General features: G+C 42.7%; 1 protein-coding gene across 6 annotated transcripts in view; it reads right to left on the reverse strand.

Annotated features, from left to right (window-relative positions):
* The window catches only part of TJP2 (tight junction protein 2), a 74,141-nt gene that overhangs the window by 42,741 nt on the left and 10,483 nt on the right, over positions 1–20,917 (reverse strand). For 2 of the 6 annotated variants that reach the window (XM_064140397.1, XM_064140392.1), the window contains exon 2: positions 16,162–16,282. Coding sequence is in view for 2 of the 6 variants with exons in the window: in XM_064140391.1 (XP_063996461.1) it covers positions 7,544–7,606 (63 nt within the window). In the remaining 4 variants the exon portion in view is untranslated. Of the gene's footprint in view, positions 1–6,673; positions 6,693–7,543; positions 7,800–16,161; positions 16,283–20,917 lie in introns of those variants that run through there. The other 4 variants (XM_064140391.1, XM_064140390.1, XM_064140394.1 and 1 more) reach the window with 3 other exon arrangements.

Consider the following 20,917-nt stretch of genomic DNA (forward strand, 5'->3'; position numbering starts at 1 on the left):
ACTTCAGTGATAAACCTTCTACTGCTACTGTTTTTGAATGCTTCAACTTACTGCACCCCATATTCAAACAGCAAACTTACTGCACCCCATATTCAAACAGCAAACCAAGCAGCAGAAGTGACAAACTCTAGCATCACGTGTAACTAGTGAGAAACTGCATTTCTGCTATTCCATGACCCTTACAGACTCCCTAATTTCATAAACTTTGTTATCCAACAACTACAGCTCCCAGGTCTGAGAAAAACAAGCTGGATACCTGTCTCCTGCTTCCTGTAACTAGTTTTTAAAGGGCCAATTACTTGCTAGGACACAACCCAATCATGTCACCATTTATATTTAATCATCCAGTCATAATGCAAGACAATTCAAACAAAGGTACAATTGTTCGTTTCTGAGCTTAGTCCCAAACCAGCTTTTCTTTCTCTGTTAAGGTTTCAAGTATCCTTTGATCTAACTCTATTAATAGAAGAACGATAGGCCTATTCTTGGAAGTGTTTTGCTTTTATCCAAGCATTCCCGTGACAGCAAGATTATACATTGTCATATAAGCTTTCTTTCTTTCTTGGCCGATGGAAACAAACCTGAACAGTTATGTACAATACACAAATTTTACTAGTACATTTGACCACAAAATCCTACAAAATTCTCATGTAACACAATGTAACATCATTTCACACAATGGTATACCGCAAACCTCACAAACATGAAGCAGATCACTGATAAGGCAGATAAGTCAAAGTTGCAAATGCAGTTAAACATACATAACAGTAAGAACCTAATTCAACTATCTATTAAAGAGGAAAAAAAAAAAGTTAAGTGTACAATTCAAAAGACATCAAAGCTCTGTAACATTAGGCTCTTCTGAGCTGCAAGTAATATCAGTACAATTCAGATACGCATTAGTCAATTCTAAGCTATTTTCTAGTCACACTAGTCATACCTCTGCACATTTCTTTCCTTCTACCATAATACTCCTGTCTTCACAGTCTTAAGCAACTCAGTTTGCCCTCTCAAGACACCTCACTCACAGGCCTACTCAGTCACGCCAGAAAGCATGGCATGCATCTAAAATGAAAGGAAAAGCTGTTTCGAAAGGGAGTTTGGTAATTTTTCTGCCATCCATGTAATGTAATGCACAGATGTAAGTGAAACCTGGGCACTGCATTGGGTGGGTTTAGGTCTGGACATCTTTCATGCTGATACTCCTCCCAAATACATCTGGAAGGACAGGAAACAAGTGGAAAAAAAAAAAAAAGAAAGAAATAAAAAGTCACCCAATCCCGTCCACCCCCCCCCCAAGACTTTAAGTACCATGTAATAGCGAACTAAGCCAGATGCACTCGGTTCAGTAGAATCCCTTTGCTCACAACAAAGTTTTCTCCTCAGTGCCCCTCCAAAGTATGTACACTCCCCACAGCTCTGATTTTTTTCTGGAAAAGCATCACCAGTAACCTAATCATTCAATATAAAATTGTGTTACACTGAAATTCACCACATACCTGATGACACTGATAAAACACTTCTGTGGCAAGAAAACAACAGAGTAGATTACAGAGGTAAAATTAAAGTGTTTTCCATTCCTTCTCCTCAGTTATTTTCCAAGAAGGATTTTGTTGGATGCTTTGTTGGATGTGAAGCTGAAGTACACCATGCAGTTATGTACAAGTGTGACTTAGTACTAACATTTAAACATCTTGCTATAAACACCCCATAACTTAGGCAGAAATTGTTTCTTCCAACAGTGTTAGTAACACCAGCCAATCAATAACCAATAAATCACGAGAAGGGACAAGAGGCTGAAGTCAGGTGCCCTCTTTCTTTAGTATCAAGATACTAATTTTCACATGGTTGATTCATTCTCAAAGCACTAGTCCAAGTTTTTCTGCAGCCATCCTTCCTTCACCTGAAATGATGTCAGCAGAACAATTTGAAACTAGAATCCCTGATGCAATCTTTGTACCAAGTCAACACCTCACAACATCAGTGTAAGGATCTTCAGGCTTCACTCCCAAGCATTAAACAATGCCAAACTGACACATCCCTATAAAATAGTTCCATTTCCACTGAACTGCAAACTGAAGTTCACAAAAAATAAGCTGGCCAGAACAAGATCAGCAAGTGATAAAACAAATTTTACTTCTCCTCTTGTGACTATTATTTGCTTTCATAAACCACATGAGGCTTTGAAAAGAACTGGGAAAGAAACACAAGAGAATTATTTTACCTGTGTGACTAAAAGAAAATTAAACATCTCAGAGTTACTAAGGATTAGTGATTAGTAACGCTTCCTTTAAGTTACCACCCAGAGCACAGCTTACTTTGGTAGCAACTGAATCTTTAATCTCAACCGAGATGTGGAACAGAAGTTTTCTTCTTGTGGTCTAAGCCACATAAAAGAGCGTTATACACTTCAAGGACCTTCTGACACACAAAGAAGAGGGCAAACCTCGATGAAGTGTTCTGTTCCCAGCCTCTACCACTGGAAAGAAAGAGAAGTTATGTACTTGGCCTGTAAACAAACAAGTCTTACAAAAGTAAGAAAAACTAAATCCTTTTCCAAATCACTGTGATTCAAGAGGGTTTTAGTCCATCCTTATTACCACAGAGGACATTAGGAACAAGATGTACAGGTTTCTACAATGTAAAAGCAGGAAAAGTTTGGAAAATAAAGGAAAACTAAGCCAAATCACTACAACAGGCATAAAAGTTAATGGATGAAACTTAGTGAATTAAATTCTCTAGCTTAACATCACAGCCACATTAAAATTAACCAGTCATCATCATAACTTGTCAAGCAAAAACATATGTCAGGGTCATCCCCATACGTCAGACCAGATTCTAAGTATTTCACATACACCAAACTGATGTACCAACAGCTGATGCACCAATAGTATTCTCATACAGAGGTTTTCACATTTTACCAACAGCTTAACAATTATGTCTGAGGCCCGTGACTGAAGATCTCCCCACTCTCTTCCTGTATTTTAACCTATTCTCACACCTGTTTGGTGCACTGGGCATTGCTCTCAAACAGGTAGGAAAGCACAATTGCCAAAGGAGAACTGAGTGCATAGGAGCTACTGGAAATGCCAATAGACACTGCTGTGCAATCAACACTAGGTCTTTAAAAGTTTGAGCCAGGAGTTTTTACAACCTGACCTACAGAATACCCATGTAAAGCACACACAAGTACTTGTCAAATATCAGCAATGAAAGGGAGTTCCTGCCTAAGTACTGGGTAAGCGATGGCATCTCTACTTTGCCGCTAAACTACTACAAGACTTTCAGGAAATCTTTAATTTTTATAAAATAAAAATGTACAGCCAAATCATAGCTGTTATATAGTACTGATCAGCTATGCTACATCACCTGTATTGCTTTGAGAGATATCACAGTATCACAGTATCATCAGGGTTGGAAGAGACCTCACAGATCATCAAGTCCAACCCTTTACCACAGAGCTCAAGGCTAGACCATGGCACCAAGTGCCACATCCAACCTTGCCTTGAACTGCCCCAGGGACGACGATTCCGCCACCTCCCCGGGCAGCCCATTCCAGAATCCAATGACTCCCTCAGTGAAGAACTTTCTCCTCACCTCAAGCCGAAATTTCCCCTGGCACAGCCTGAGGCTGTGTCCTCTTGTTCTGGCGCTGGCCACCTGAGAGAAGACAGCAACCTCCTCCTGGCCACAACCACCCTTCAGGTAGTTGTAGACAGCAATAAGGTCTCCCCTGAGCCTCCTCTTCTCCAGGCTAAACAATCCCAGCTCCCTCAGCCTCTCCTTGTAGGGCTTGTGCTCAAGGCCTCTCACCAGCCTCGTCGCCCTTCTCTGGACATGCTCAAGCATCTCAATTGCACTCCTAAACCGGGGGGCCCAGAACTGAACACAGTACTCAAGGTGTGGTCTAACCAGTGCAGAGTACAGGGGCAGAATGACCTCCCTGCTCCTGCTAATCACACCATTCCTCATGCAGGCCAGGATGCCACCGGCTCTCTTGGCCACCTGGGCACACTGGTGGCTCATGTTCATGTATTTACTTACCTCTGTGAACAGAGTAACCAAAACTGGAATAAAAAAAAACTAGGAAAACAAAGTAATATTTCTGTAATAAAAAATACCACGGAAAACAAAGTCATTAAAGACATAAATTGCTTTTTCATCTTGTTCTGCAACTTCTCAAAAAGCTTCTGCAATATTGGCTGGACAGAAGAATATGCAGCCTTGGCCACTAGAAGAAATCCACATTATCCAGCAGATTTTTTGCAGTGCTGGAACACAGAAAGACGAGCAATCAGTGCCAAGCACTGACCCTGGCAGCAAGCTGCTCATTTAAGTCAAAGGCCAGCAGTCTCATAGCTTTGTTTGTCAAGCCTGGAATCAAAGTCTAGCTGGACACTCTTCATTCTCACCAAAAAGCTCAGGCTGACTAAGAATCACAAGAGGTATGTCTGAAATGCTTTCCCATCACAGAGTAACTACACATATGCAAGCGAAAACTATGACGGTCTGAGTACATAAATGATGAAGCAATAAATAATGGATAGACATATAATTTCTTGCAGCTGTACAAGCTGTTAAATCACAGATGATTTTTTTTTAAAGTATTATGAATTTTTAGCAAGAATAACTCACCCAAAATTCAGTAGTGAAACACTAATGCAGTATTGTTAATGAGATCTAGAGACTTCAGCAACAGAATTCATAAATAGATTTTTCTCTCTGACTATTTAACAGGGCACAACACATGGCACAAGCACCTTGAAAGCTGCTGTCATCTATCTGCCTGATTACTTAACTCTTAGCAGAGTATTAGGTCTTGAATAAGTATTTTTCATCTTTATTGTATTTTTAATTTACAGCACAAAGATGCCTGAAGGGTACTCCTGCTGTTTAGTAAGCTAAGTGATATTTTATTCTTATATAGCATAAAGAATAATTGCATATGTAAATTGATTTCCACTATAAGCTACAGATAAGATTCATTCAGGAACAGAATTCTGCCTTAAGGCAGTACATGTTTGTCCCATCAGCATGGATCACAGCAAACTCTTGATTTTGACAGTAAGAAAGGCATTCCAAATACAGTTTTTAAAACAAAGTGATTTTAAATTAATTTCCAATTTTAACACAGATGTGAATTATGCTATATACTATTTGGGCCATAAACAATATACAGTTCAAGTCCTTCTTAAAAGAGATTCCTGCAGCATCAATGATGTCACCTTCCTAAGAAAATACTGCAACTTACCACTTTCTGTGGTTTGTGTCCTCCACACAAAGGACCCAAAAAGACATTTCAAATGCCATCTGACTCTCATTTGTCCCAACATAACAGGACTCCTGGTATTGTCATAAATTTTATACTGTTTGCACTGCATTATGGAAAAAAAATAGAAGTCATAGCTTTAATACCTCTCTAGATTATTTTTCTGTCTTTTTCAACAAAACAATGAACAGACTATTGTCTTTTAAAAAAAAACAACACGATCATACTACTAACTGTAATAGGAGAACATATGTTGACAATTTTTCCCTGTTTAAGTTCAGTACACACAAGAAACATGGGCTTCCTCACAGGCTCAATCAACAGGCAGGAGAAAACATCAACCAAATCTCTTTTTGCTGACAGAGAAGCTGCACTGAATTCATAGCCAGCACTGGCTACTTCCATATTTGCATGGACTCTTGGCTCTGAAACAAAAAGAAGCTGCATCTAAATAATTCCTTATTTCTCTCCATGAAGGGCAGACCCTGCAACAGTTTTAAGAAATCACATAAAGTCACTAAAGACCTGACAATCCATACTTTTTATCAAGTCAACAGAAATGTTGTGATTAACTTCAAACAGGCAAAGATTCCACCAATATTGATAAAAGCAGCTTCAGAAAGTTGCTATTTGAGACAAGTGGAGGGACACTGACAGGACTGTCTAGCAGTGTAACATTTACTGGGACATTTTGGGAGGTCTCTCGCTTCAGAAATAATTCCCAATTCACTGTTATTTTGTTTAATTTAATTATTTATGCAATAGCCATGTAAATGGTACATCTGAAGTGTATATTGGTAAATATAAACTCTGTAACTACCTTATAGAGTCAGGCTTTTCATTCACCTAAGGTCAACATAGTTAAGTCTCATCCTCGAGAAAAGGTGGACATATTGTCATGGATGTTTACATTTTTCTCATCAGCACCATGCAATTACACCTACTTACTAAATACACTGCAGCAACAGAAGTGTTAAATACAATGGGATCTGCATCACAGAGCTTACAAGACAGATCCAGAGGAAACAGACAGGTACAGGATACGATGAAGACACCAGAACAAGAAAGGTGGAATAAGAGTGATATTGTTACCCAGCTCAATTGCACAAACCTTGGGATTAATTAGAAAACAAAACAACCCCAAACCCCCCCAAAAAAAAACCCCAAAACTAAACAACAACAAAACAAAACCAAGCAAGCAAACAAACAAACACGACAAAAACACCACAAACTCCTCCCTTCCCCACCAATCAAGCCACCCCAAAGAGTACACTCTGGAAATAATCACATAAAATAAAGTATCAACTGGTAGCCACTGATGGCCAGTGAGTATTTACTTGCAGTACCATTCTGCAAGCTACAAAACAAACAATGATGGAGAAATAAGTTCTAGTTATGGCTTACATCTCCATTTTAGCAGGGTGGTTCTATTCGACTACAGATAACTCAGTTTCCTGCAGGCTGGTACACACCACATGATCCCTTCAGTCCTGACAGATGCTCCTTGCTATTCCGGGGTGCTTCGTAGCTATATTGATTAGTGTAGTTCAGTAACGTGATGAAAACACGTTTTCTCATCAAAAGTGAAGTCTTTTAAAAAGCAACAAAGAAACAAAACCAAGCAAACAAACAAAAACAAGGGCCGGGGAGAGGAAGAATTTTCTTTTTCAAACTTGGGAATTCGTTTCCCCACAGTAACAGGGATGTTTTTGCTTAAAATGCTAACTTGCATTCTGAGCACAACCAGCATTTAAAATACAAAGCCACGTTTTCTCCTCTAGCGATGAAGCCAGCACGGCAGAGCTGAAAACTACTTCTGGTCCCGCCCAAGAGCCTGAAGCTTCCCGTACCGATTAAAAGGAAAACTCATCAGACTCCCACCCTTCCTAGGCTCCAGACGCGTCAGTGGCCGGCCCGGGACGCTGTGGGGGGAACTAAGCGAACCTGAAGCCCTCACTAAACTGATCCTCCTTTTCCCCCAGACGTGCAGCTATGTTCCCGGCCTAGTCTGGAGGCCACAGGCACATTAAGCGGGTTTGAAGCCCACGGCAACACCTGCAGATCAGCACTAGATGCACACACTCCTCAGAAGCTGCCGCGGATGCATCCTCCTGCCCACCCTGCAGCGCACTGGACCCGACCGGGAAGGCCTTCCCCCGGCCCCTGCCGCACCGGGCTCCCCGTTTGGGGAATGCTACCACGGCCGGGGACGGGGTATCGGCGGGCGAGTTTGGCAGGTGGAGAAGCGCCGTGGGCGACGGGGAGGCTACCGACCTGCTCCGCCTTCCCCGCGGGCTCCCGTGGCTCGCTCCCGGCGGAGCCCTGCGTCGCTCCCATAGTAACATCGCCAGCCCCGCCGCGCCGCCGGCCGCTGCTGCCCGTGGCCCCGGGCGCTAGCGGTCAAAACCCGCCGCTCTCGGACACGCTTGCTCCCCGCCAAGAGACCGCTGCCCGGGAAAAGGCGGAGGAAAGCGGCCAGGCCGCTGGCCGGCGAGGGCAGCCCGGCGAGTGAGGCAGCCGGAGCCCGCCGGGGACAAAGCCGGCACTGAGGAGCCCGCCACAGAGAGACTTTGTACTGGCGGGGCCTGGCCGCCCTCTACCATCAGCCAATCAAGCCTGTAAATGCCGCAGGGAGGCGAAGAAACATTTACATTCTCCCCGGGAAGAAAAGAACCGTTATTCTCCATTTACAAAAATATTTCTTGTATTCTTGCCCTTGGCAGAGGCCGGTAGCTGATGCCTGGTCACAGAGGCCATGGGCGTGCTGAGTCCCGCGGTCCAAGTCCGGGCAGCCTTTCCGACAGGAGGCTGCTGGGCAGTACTCACAGCTTTGTTTTGTCAAACACAAGTGCACCAGCCATTGCTACCCTTTCTGCTTGTGTGCTTTCCCGAGGGAGGCCTCCCCTTTCCTGATGGCTTCTTCAAGTCTGCAGCCTTGGAAAGTGTCCCTGTAACTACCTAAGAGTCCTCCCACAATCAGCCTTAAAGCCAGCACTGCTGCTACTGGGACAGAGACTGGATTGCCTGGTTTTGAGGCTGGTAATCATACAACTTCTAAAAGCATGCCTTAAGAAAACAGTATTCTCAAGAACTTGCAGATATGACTGTTAGTAGAAGAAGTTCAAACACATTTATATTCAGAAACAAAGATTTCTTTCTCACCACTACTGCCTTCTGGAGTCACTTTGTTGTGGGTGAATGAGTCAATACTTGAATGAACTCTAGAAGAAATTAAGAATGAGGACAAACTAAGGGAAACACTTTCCTAAGCCAACACTTGAAAAAAAAATGCAAACAGCATGTTATGTTTTATGGCCTGCACTTCAATTTGAAGAGGAAAATGTCAGAAATATGTGAAAGCATGAAGTTTGCTCTTCTTTCATCTGGTCCCTCCTCTCAGTTTTGCAAGTGAGTGATACAATCCAACTCTAGTTGCAACACTAGCAGTCTAAATTCAAGACCACTTGGAAAAATGAAATGTGAGAGGCCAACCCTCTCACACTTTTGTGACAGCATCTGGCATCAAGAATTTCTCCGTGAAGTTCAACAGGGCAATTCAGAACAGCTGCCACTCTCTGCACATCTCTGCAATTAGGAGGCAGATTTCCAGAGAGCTACTGTTGCCTGGGAACACCAGCAAAAGATATTACATCACAGCATCAACAGAGAAAGCCACCGTCCAATACTCTTCTCCTTCAAATGACAAAAGACACAATGAAAACAACATGAGATAGGTTTCACTTTGACAGGTTACAATAGGACTTCATTGCATATTACTATGTAGTTTGAGATGGAAGATCATTCTTTGTTTTCAGCTGGATGGTAATAATTTTTTTTTCCCAGAGCAGTTGTCAGACCTAAGGTAGGACAAGAAAAGGAGAAACCTCGCAGAAGACTGCAGTCTCTTAAGAATTTAGAGTTTATGGCAGAGCAAAGTAGTGCATCAGCCTCCTGCAGCTAGCCTCCCTTCAGATGAAATCTGGCAAAAGAGGAAGAGCTAAAGAGCTAGCACTTGGCTCCCTGCTAGACACGGGCTACTGGGGAGTGCAGGCAGTGCCAATCAGAACAATGTAGAGTCTGCATGTCCTACACAGGGCCAAGAAGGATTACTGTTTCTTACAGTCAAAAGCTGTGGCTTGGCCTAAAGCCTCCTTTTGGCATGTTCTGTGCCTTTATCAAAGCCATAGTCTTACCACTAATGGTGGAATCATAAGGCTGTACTTCCTTGAGCTATAGGGGAGCAGCCACAGTTAACACACTCAGCTAGCCTGAGGTAAGTGCAACACGGATGCAGGAACAGGCCACAGTTACACAAGCAGAACAGGCTGCTTTTCAATCCCTTAGGACAAATCATCCCCTGGGAAGGGCCTATCAGTTGTAGCCATTCACTCTCCTGCAATAACAGATGGAAAGCAATCAATTTGGGCATATTTTACTATCTCCCATATTTGTCCATAAAATGTCTCACTTGTAATGGTGCAAAAGACACAGACCTTTTCCTGGTTTCTTTTTTATCTTTGCTTCTTACCAAACAACTACTCTGCCACAATGGGCTGATGATTCATCCCATACCAGTCTGTAAATGTGAGCAGTAAGTGATCTCTAGTGCTTACGTTCAGGCTAGAGCTTGGCCAAGTGCCCAGATACCCATGGTGATGGCATAGACTGATATAACTATCAACATAACAATTTACAAGTTTACTCATCCTGCAATTAAACTACAGAGAACAGACTTTCAGGCTTTCCTGAATACTTTCTGCCCTTTGACTCAGCTATCCCCCCAAAGTTGGATACATAGGTAAGCGTTAAAGGGGAGGATGAAGCCATTCAAAAGAAAAATGGAAAAATACAAGATAGTTGTGTAGTTAGCAGCATGAGTAGGAACTCCTTCAACATCACAGGTTCCAGCTTCCTGTGGCAGGGAAAAGGGAAAACACGTACTTAAAGCACCCAATTCACCTAATGACTATTTTATAGGAGGACATCATCACCATTCTTTTCCCTTGCAAGCCAAAGGAAAATAAACCCAAACCCCTAAACTGCAGCTTAAAGTGCATCTTTAAGTGTATAATTGGATATAACTTCTACTTCTTAGTCTGATTCTCTTAAATGCCCCGAGACTCAGCATTGTGAATCACAAGTGAATATACATACAAACTACCCAAAACTGAACTTGGACAGCAACACAAGCAGAAAAGGGGCGATACAGCAATATCTTTATTGATGATGTGGATGAGAGAATTGAATCCATCATCAGTAAGTCTGCAGATGACACCAAGCTAGGAGCAGGTGTTGATTGGTTGGAGGGCAGAAGAGCCCTGCAGAGGGATCCTGACAGGTTGGCTGCATGGACAGAGGCCAATGGGATGAGACTTAACAAGGCCAAGCACAGGGTTCTACACTTTGGCCACAACAACCCCAAGCAGCACTACAGGCTGGGGACAGAGTGGCTGGAGAGCAGTCAGGAAAAAAGGGACCTGCAGGTACTGGTAGGTAGTAGGCTGAACATGAGCCAACAGTGTGCCCAGGTGAGCCAATGCCTGACTCAGGAACAGTGTGGCCAGTAGGACAAGGGAGGTTATTCTTCCCCTGTACTCAGCACTGGTCAGGCCACACCTTGAGTACTGTGTTCAGTTCTGGGCTCCTCAATTCAAGAGAGATGTTGAGGTACTGGAACGTGTCCATAGAAGGGCAACAAAGCTGGTGAGGGGCCTGGAGCACAAACCCTATGAGGAGAGGCTGAGGGAGCTGTGGTTGTTTAGCCTGGAGAAGAGAAGGCTCAGGGGTGACCTCATTGCTGTCTACAACTACCTGAAGGGAGGCTGTAGCCAAGTGGGGGTTGATCTCTTCTCCCAGGCAACCATCAACAGGACAGGGGGACACAGTTTCAAGTTGTGCCAGGGGAGATATGAGCTGAATGTTAGGACGAAGCTCTTGCCAGAGAGAGTGATTTGCCATTGGAATGGGCTGCCCAGGGAGGTGGTGGAGTTGCCGTCCCTGAAGGTGTTCAAAAAAAGACTGGATGAGGCACTTAGTGCCATGGTCTAGTTGACTGGCTAGGGCTGGGTGATAGGTTGGACTGGATGATCTTGGAGATCTCTTCCAACCTGGTTGATTCTATGAAAAAGACCCAGCAAAAATTATGTTCTGTCTATGCAGGTTCTGCACACTTCAGAGTGTTTGGAGGCATGGGTGCATGGGCTTTTCACTTGTCTCCCTTGGAAGTGGGAGGTACAGGTACAGTTGTAGTCACTCCTGGAAAGTATAGTGCATCAAGAAGAGAATGTGTGAGTACAAACACCATGTTAAAATTACGCAATCAGGCTATAAATGTGTAGCTCTGACCTCTGCAGTGTTTATGATCAGCTATTCTGCATGTCCGGTAACTGTACAAAGCAGTACCACATGCGGGGGGTTCAATGAAATTTTATGTAGGTGTGTAAAAGATTAAAAAAGAAAAACAACCTTCCATGTACAAATTAATTGGTAATGGTTTTTGGACAAGTATACAAATATCTTCTAGTGACTGCACGTCCCATTGGGGTTTTCAGTTTAAGTAATCAAGGCAGACATGGTTAGCTTGCAATCAGATTGACCCCATGGTCTGTATAGCACTAATTTAGAGAAATCACTTGCTGCAGCTTGAGTCATGCAAAACCTAGGACCTATTTCATAACTTATCTAATGCTAATCTGGAGGAAGCAGTTGTGCTGCTTCCAACATCAGCAGCAGGAACACCCACTGAATGCTACAGTACAAGACGCAAATAAAAGCCAAGCAGCTGCCTCTCACAGCTACTCCTGTCTGCAGCAGTTATCTGCCTGCAGCAACCAAGACTGGTTACCATGTTGTGATTCGGGCAGGGAGGAGAAGAGGACCATCTACCCTTTTAACCAGTCCCTCTGACAATCAGATTTTCTTTCATGCTTGGACAGCATGGCAAACAGGCAACACCCTGAAGAACAGCAGACTGATTTCCGCAAGAAAGTTCAGTTGTTAAACTTTCTGAACAGAGGCTTCAATTTTGCTTTTATTCTATGCGAGTACTCATGATCCTCTGATGAAAGGCATTGTAGAATTTTCTAAAAATACCACGTTGCCAAACAGTCTTTCCCCTTTTCCTTGCAGGCAATCTCTTTAGACTACTATTTGTCATCAGCCAGCAAAATCACACAAATCAGTCAGCCCAGTCCTACGTAAACGATTCACAAATCCAATTACATCTGCTTCCTTATATAGTAAGCTGGGCCCCAACAGATTCAACCTTCAGGATTAAAGGGTGTGTAGGTAGTTGACCTTTGACTCTCGAATTACTCAGGAGCTACATATGGTTCAAACATGCAGCTCTATTCTGTGGTGAAGTATCACAGTATTACATAAGTGATACATTAAGTCATACATACGGCACAGCAACCTTAGTCTCTGTCTTGTGGGGTAGTGGAGAAGCCACGAATACTGGTCTAGGCACTTGTAAAAGTGGATCCAATGAAGGACCATCAAGATGGTGGGGCCTGAAGCACTGGCCCTTCAAAACCAAGGTGTAGAGGGAGCTGGGCTTATTCGTCTATGAGAAAGTATGGCTTCAGGACACCTAACAGCAGCACACAGGTGTTGGTGGGAGGAGACTAAGATGCAGCCATGTGCAGTGAAGCATGGTGGGAGGACAGGAGACAGTGGGTTCAATCAGAAGATGTTCAGATAGATGTACGAAGAAAACATTTTTCCCATCAGGGCTGCCAAGCCATGGATCCAGGGCAAGAGAGATTTTTATCAACCCTGTCCTAGAAGGTTTTCAAGCACGTGGTTAAAGCCCCAAGCAACCTGTTCTGATCTCATAGCTGACCTTGTTTTGGGCAAAAGATTGGTCTAGAAACCTCCCAAGGTCCCCTTCCACCTGAAGTTACCTATCATGCTTCATGACTCAAGTATTAGCAAAAAGCAGTCACGTGGTCATTACTCTGCCCCTCATCTTCACTTCCAAAGAAGAGCTTATGATTAAGCAGCATTAAGTTCAGGTTCCAGCATGTTGGCTGTCTCTGGTCTAACGTAAGGGTGCACAGCTATGCATGCATTTTTTTTCAGGTTTCAGAGCAGCAGTTCTAAGACTGGTATTTTAGAAAACATAGATATGCCTGGAAGAAAATGGAACCAAACATAAACAGCACCCTGTACTTCACACATACTCTTTCTGGGGTAATCAAGAGTCCAAAACTCTCTGTGGCTCACCTGGCCACATAATTTGCTTTTTTTAATTTTATTTTTTAAATTTAGAAAGATTTACCTAGATGCTTCAAATTAATAAGATTAAGATCATGTAGGTAACAATTTAGATCAAGAAGCAATTACAAATCAAATTCAAGTTCTAAGCCCACTGCAAATTCAAGATCATAAAAAAAAAATTACTGTGACAAACTAGAAATTACTGTGAGCAACTAGAAACAGCACTAGAGAAATTAATCACATGAAATACTGTAATAGAGTATGTTTTTCTTAACAGTTCTGAAATATTAGTCATCAGTTCTGCTACCTCTTACACATCACAGGTTTATTCTGATAAAAAGGCAGAAGACTGCTTGTTTGCTGCTACATCTTTGTAAAGATTATACAAACTAGAAAACACAGATGTATTGCATATATCACATGATAGATAAAAAGCAGCATAAGAGTATGAGGTGTTTGGTAATAACCAAAAGCAGGAAGAACGAAGAAATAACTTCTGTTTACTCTAAACACATTTTCCTGTGTGTAGTGTTCTAAACTGCACTGCATGGTCTTGAAAATTACCCTGATAAGGCAAGCAAATGCAATAGTGTGACCTACTGTTAAAGGGAAACAAGGACTTAACAGTGGCTTCTCTTGCTCTGCTTCTTCTGTGGACTATGTGAATTGAAGTACCCTTCTTTGGCACAATCACTTTGACGTCTATCAATTTAAGAAGCTGTAAAAGCTAGTACTGTTATGCTGAAGAATTAAATAAAGTAGTTTAAACAACAAGTATGTAGTGGTTTTCTCCTCAAACTCCAGACAAAAGTGTCTATCAGCACTTGAAAGGAAAGCTCTTCCAGATTCCCATTTTGTTCACTTTAAGCAGAAGACACCACATTGAGCACATTATTTTTCAATATTCATTTTGCTTATAAACTATTTCCTTCCTTTCTTCCTGCTCCTGCAAGGCTCTGAAAAAATCCTCTGCTTTTAGCAATTTTTGCCTTCCCTTACTGGAAGTCAAGCCCTGGAACATCAAAAACTTTACCACGGTAATCAACTGTTACCATTCTAATGAATTAAAACCACAGAGCAAAGAAAACAAAGATCTCATTCTCATGGAGATTACTATACTTACTAAGAACAAGTAAAATAATAGCAGAATTCAAGTAACATGCACAAAACTTTCTTATTAACTTTTTTTTCTGCTACAGAGGATAATTTAAAAAACAAAGCTCTAGACTGGAGTTCTTCAGCCAAGTCATTTAGTGCACTAAAATTATGCTTCAAAGCTCTGCCTCTCCCCATCCTATTTATACTGGCAAAACTCCTGCTGATGAGCTCACTAGAAACAAAGCAGTTCCGCAGCCCTACTCCATAACAGCAAGGTTACAGCTCGGGTACTGTGCTCATTTTTGGGTGCTGTTTTTCAAGAAGGATGGAAACAAGCTGGTGAGAATTCAAAGGATTGAGAGGAATCACCGCAGAGGAAGCAGACGGACACTGTCACTCCAGTCATTCACTTGCCAGGTCTACAACTCCTGGGAGCTCATAGACAAAGTGACTAGATGTAGCTATTCCTTTCTCCTGCGTGCTTCTTCAACTCAGAAGTCGGTTTGCAAGTAATCCACACTTGCTAGTGTAAGGTTTGTGTACAATATCCTTGAAAGCTTTTTATTTTGAGGAAAATGGTGGACTGCTGGAGACCTCAGCCCTGCCTAGCTATGGTTTGCTGATGTATTTGTGTCATGTTTTCCCCACACAGAGCACTCTACATGAACAGGGCTTTTTTGCTCATTATTTTATATACAGTGCCACCTTTTCTTTGTGACTCTTCTATCGTGCCTTTAGAGTCTTACTAAGTAGTATCCTCTTCCATCACTCCCAGAACATTAAAATAATGGATGAGCAGCTTTGGTTAAGTATATCATAAACTAGAAAGGCAGAACAACCCACATGTATATTACAAAAGCAACAGCAGCTATTCATCTCTCAAGAATGAAACATGAGCCAATTAGAGTTTTGTGATACATGAGCTTAAGACCTTTTACTCGCTTAAAACTGTCATCTGTTAATGGATTACAAAAACAAGTCACCAGAGACACATTTTATATTCTCTCTGGAAGTACTTGATAAAAGGTTTCAAAAGCAAGGTTAAGATGCTGAAAGGATTATATTTACCTTAATGATGTACTACAAGAAAATATGCAGCAAAACAACTTTCCCTGTGTGTGGCTATTGTGTTTCCCAGGACTCTACTGAGTCACGAAGCATTAATATTAGCCTCTATGCTTAAAGTAATTTATTTAACCCCAAATCCATGCTAAATATTTATGTTTGCTAAAGACACCAACATAGATTAAATCTATTCTTTACCAATGTTTGGCTAACACATGAACTGGTACAGGCCTGTGGATAGCTTCAGAAGAATCCTGAGTTCATTGCAGAAGTCTCTCCTCTTCTGCAGGCCTGCTGTACACCATAAGGCTTTGGTCAACGTGAACTCATTCAAGTTGCTTCAGGAATCCCGAAGAACTAGCTTTGACTTCAATGTATCACTATAAAGTGCCGGTTTTTAACACCTTTTAAAAGCGCAGCTAAAATAATTAACATTATAGTTAGCACATGACAAGAATTCATTGTTTTAAACTAATGGCCACTTGTAACTGACACAACTTGATTAGTACCTTGTGAGGAACAATGGGTTTTGAATGTCTCTGCCCACTTGCTGTGAGATGCTTTGGGCTTGATGTACAGCTGTGCTCCCAGTCCCACACACAAGGAGATGGCAGTGCAGTTGTTTGCTCCCTGAAAAACAAAGTTTCATTTAAGTGACTGTGAAGCCTGAGACACTGAAGTCCTAGAGACAGGGAAAATATAAAATATACTTCCCTGATAAGTTTGGCCTGCTTTAGCTTCCCTGGCAATCAAGTGGAAACAGTCCTTGAATAAATGAGATATTCTGCAATATTTACACTTGCAGCAACACTGCAAGCTTTAATTCAAGCACTGTCCCTCATCAGACATCCACACAAGCCTGTGCAGAAGGTAACAATGCATTTCTGCAAACTAAATAAAGAATAGAAAGGAAGTATGCTTAGATTTCCTTTGTTGGATATCTCCACAAGGCATTTAGGCTTTTTGTTTCAATTTAGTCTTCATTTGATGGATTGGCTTGCACAAAATTGTACAAATTTAAGCTAGTAAGAGCATTGTCTCCTGACCATAACTAAGTAAGAACAGATGCACACACTCCAGTTTTTAAAACTGGTAACTTAACAGCTACAATTGCAAAAAATACAGGCAAAGAAACCCAAAGCACAGAGTAATTTTCTACTCCTTTTCCTGCTCAACCAGCCTCAGCTACCCCTCTTCTGCACAAGCAGCAAGTTAGCTTCCATTCAGCAGCCCTGTCAGAGGGCTCCTCCTCTATCCTACCCCTAGGTCCTAGCCCTTGATTATCTTGTGTAGGGAAACAGAAAATGAGTAGTTTAGCTAAGATGACAGAGGGACTTTCGACAAAAATAGACACAGAAGCCAACGGGTAGAATCTGTTGGCTGGGTTGTTTTCTTTTTAAAAGAAAACCAATACACATCTCAATCGTTGTCGTGGAAGGTAGCAGAGCCCTCTTGCAAAACCCTCATTTGTACACAGAGTTGTGGCTCACATAAAGGCCAGCCATCGAGAAGTCAAAATATTGCTTTCATCTGCTTGCATGACGGCAGCTGCTGTCCCAGCAGCCGTACAGCCTCTGGGAAGATCTCTCCCCCAGAGGGGCAAAAATGAGAATATAGGCTATTGTTTTGGAAAAGGGACCTTGGTTCTCATACATTGTGACCAGCTGATGAACATCTGCTGGGGGCTGACTCCTGGAATGGTACCACAGGTTGTTTTGGTAAAAATTAGCCAATGTATGAATTAATTGTAACTTTGTACCAATCTGTAAAGTTCACCTAAGTCCGACTGAGTTGGCTAACACACCTCTTCTGAAACACTATAAAAATGCTGCATTTGCCTTAATTGAGGACTTCAGCCCCTTTTGCTTGTTACCCTTTCTGCTCGCTCTCCTTCTGACGGGTACCCTTGCTTACACGCACGGCACGGCACGGCGCAGCTCGGCACTCGCTCGGCATTCGCAGCAACCAAGCTACAACCGGTGCGAGACGGCACGGTTACAGGCAGCGCTCCGATCTCCGCCAGCCTTCGCAAGCCAGCGTCCAGCCTGGCCCGGACCTGCGGAAGCTCAAATAGCGCGCCTCAATCCATAATACTCTAAGACTTCTCAGAACAGAATCCGGACAGTGAGTAACTGACAAAAACTTAATCTAAAGACTGTATAATCTCTCAAGATTCCAGTGAACTCTCTCAAATTACAGACTCTCTTCATTTCAGTCATTCTGTATTTTAATTCGCAACCACGGACCAAGAACTTACGTAGGATAGTTATAAGTAAGTTTGGGGAAGGGGATTTTTAGTGTTTATAGTAATGAATCTTTTAAATTCTTTCAAATTCGGCCTCGCATTTAATTCCCCAAAACCCAAACAAACTTTCTCCTCTCCATAACAATCATCCTAATTCCTCAAAGAGCATCCTTCCAAAGTATTCCACCTTCAAAAAATTATATAGTCAAGCTTCCAAGAAAAGTATCTTTTCCATACACATGACATGTTTAGGTGGGGGTTTTCTTTTGTTTGCTGTTGTTGTTGGGTTTTTTTGTTTGCTTGGAGTTTTTTGTGTGTGGGGTTTTTTTTGTGTGTACTTAGCTGTTTGGGAGTTTTTTTGGTTGGTTGGAGTTTAATTTTTTTTTTTTTTAATATCTAGTTAACACTCCATTAGCCATTTCTAGATAATAGGAGCAGAATTTCACAGAATCAGTCAGGGTTGGAAGGGACCACAAAGGTCATCTAGATCCAACCCCCATGCCATGCCCAGGAACACCCTACCCTAGAACAGGCTGGCCAGAGCCTCATCCAGCCTGGCCTTAAACACCTCCAGGGATGGGGCCTCAACCACCTCCCTGGGCAACTCATTCCAGGCTCTCACCACTCTCATAATGAACAACTTCTTCTTCACACCCAGTGTGAACCCACCCATCTCCAGCTTTGCTCCATTCCCCCTAGCCCTTGATATCCTAAAAAGTCCCTCCCCAGCCTTTTTGTAGGCCCATTCAGAAATGACAGGTCACAATAAGGTCATCTCAGAGTCTCCTCTTCTCCAGACTCAACAGCCCCAACTCTTTCAGTCTGTCCTCATAGCAGAGATGCTTCAACCCTCTGATCATCCTCGTGGCCCTTCTCTGGACACACTCCAGCATGTCCACATCACTCTTGTAATGGGGGCTCCAGAACTGGATGCAGTGCTCTAGGTGGGGTCTCACCAGAGTGCAGCAGAGGGGGGAAATCACCTCCTTTGACCTGCTGACCACACCTTTAATGCAGCCCAGGATCTGTCTTTCCCTCCAGGCCCCAATTTCCCCAATCACCTGCAAGGTCACTCCACATTTTATTACTTGTTTTTATTAAGTGTGACTTTAAGGAGTCTTTAGGTTCAAAAAAGCAAACTTGAAAATTCTAAGATATTTTAAAAATACATTTGATCTCAGATTAATTTCTTAAAAACTTCAAAAAGGTAAGCACCTGCCAGGCATTGCACTGTGAAACTTGGTGGCCATTTTCCCCAGGCTGCTGATTCTGCCAGTGTAGTTGTTTATTACTTCTGAGATGTTTTTGTTTTAAACAAAGGTACAATGAAACATGTTTCTCACAGCACGTGCAGGAAAAGAAGCTTATAAGAACTAATAAACATGGATTTACCACGGAGGAGCCATGGATGACTAATCTGATAGCCTTCTATGAGGATATGACTGGACGGATGGGGGGAGAGCATCGGACATTGTCTATCTTGATTTCAGCAAGGCTTTCAACACTGTCTGCCATAGCATCCTTACTGGTAATCTTAGAAAGTGTGGCTTAGATGAATGCACAGTGGACAGGAAACTATTGGAAGGATAGAGCTCAAGGAGTTGTGGTCAGTCCTCAGCAAGCAGGCTAATGGTATCCTGGAATGCACTAAGAAAAATGTGGCAAGCAAGTCAAGGACAGCTCTCCTCCCTGCTGAGGTCTTGTCCCGTTCCACACTTCTCAGTTCAAGGGCAGGGAACTGCTTGAGAGGGTACAGCAAAGACCTACAGAGACGACTAGGGGACTAAAACATCTCTCTTATGAATAAAGGCTGAGGGATGTGTTGCTCATTTTTAATCTGGAGAAGACTGTTAGAAAGTTTCTCCTCGTGTTGAGGTGAAACCTTCTATATTCCAATTTGTAGACATTGCTCCTTGTCATTGCTGTTGATCAGTGAAAAGAGATTGGCCCCATCCACTTGACACCCACCTCTTGGATATGAGTAAGATGTCCTCTCAGTCTTCTCCAGACTAAACAGCCCCAGGTTTCTCTGCCTCTCTTTGTAGGGGAGATGCTCAAGTCCCCTACTTGTCCTTGTGACTCTCCAATAGGCTCTTTCTAGTAGGTCTCTGCCTCTCATGAACTGAGGAGGCCATAATTGGACACAGTATTCCAGATGTGGTCTCACTAGGGCAGAGTAGAGGGGGACACACTTTTTCTGATGCGCCCCGGGATGCCATTGGCTCTCTTGGCCACAAGAGCACATTGCTGGCCCATGCAGAACTTGCTGTCCACCAGGACTCCAAGCTCTTTCTCCATGGACCTGCTTTCCAGCAGGGCAGCCCCCAACCTGTGTTGGTGCCTGTTGTTATTCCTTCCCAGATGCAGGACCATGCACTTACTGAACTTCATGCGGTTAGCCTTCATCCAGCTCTCCAGCCTGTCCAGATCTCACTGGATGGCAGCACAGCCTGACAGGGTGTCAGCCACCTCTCCCAGTTTTGTAGCATAAGCAAATTTACTAAGGGTACACTCAGTGCCCTCACTCAGACCATTGATAAAGATATTGACTAAAATGAGACCCAGTACTGATGACACTATGGTGAAGGCTAAAGGAAAGTTACACAAGGAAGCTAAACTCAAACTACCACTGCTGCCATAATTTTGTCTCTGCATGAAGATGCCAAGTGTTATTAGACAACAACAAAAAAGCATCACATTCTAATGTCTGCTTTTGTTGTTTGCCTTTTCTATATTTTAAGGGACGACCAAGAGGAAAAAGAGAGTGAGTTAAATATGCACATGAACTTCTTCCGTCAGAAGACAACAGATGAGGGTGTCTATATCCTACATACAGTATTAGGTTTTAGAAATTGTCTCATTATGCTTGCTGGGATTTCCTCCTCTACCCCCAATCCCCTATACTCATCTATACTTTTAAAACACCTTTTGTTATCTGAATGTGACAGAGTTCCTCTAGAAGTTGAGTGATAAGCTAATACTAGAGTGAGTTATTAATTTGCTTATTCCAGTTGTATGGA

The sequence above is a fragment of the Pogoniulus pusillus genome, chromosome Z (assembly GCF_015220805.1).
Source record: "Pogoniulus pusillus isolate bPogPus1 chromosome Z, bPogPus1.pri, whole genome shotgun sequence".
NCBI classification, from domain to species: Eukaryota; Metazoa; Chordata; class Aves; order Piciformes; family Lybiidae; genus Pogoniulus; species Pogoniulus pusillus.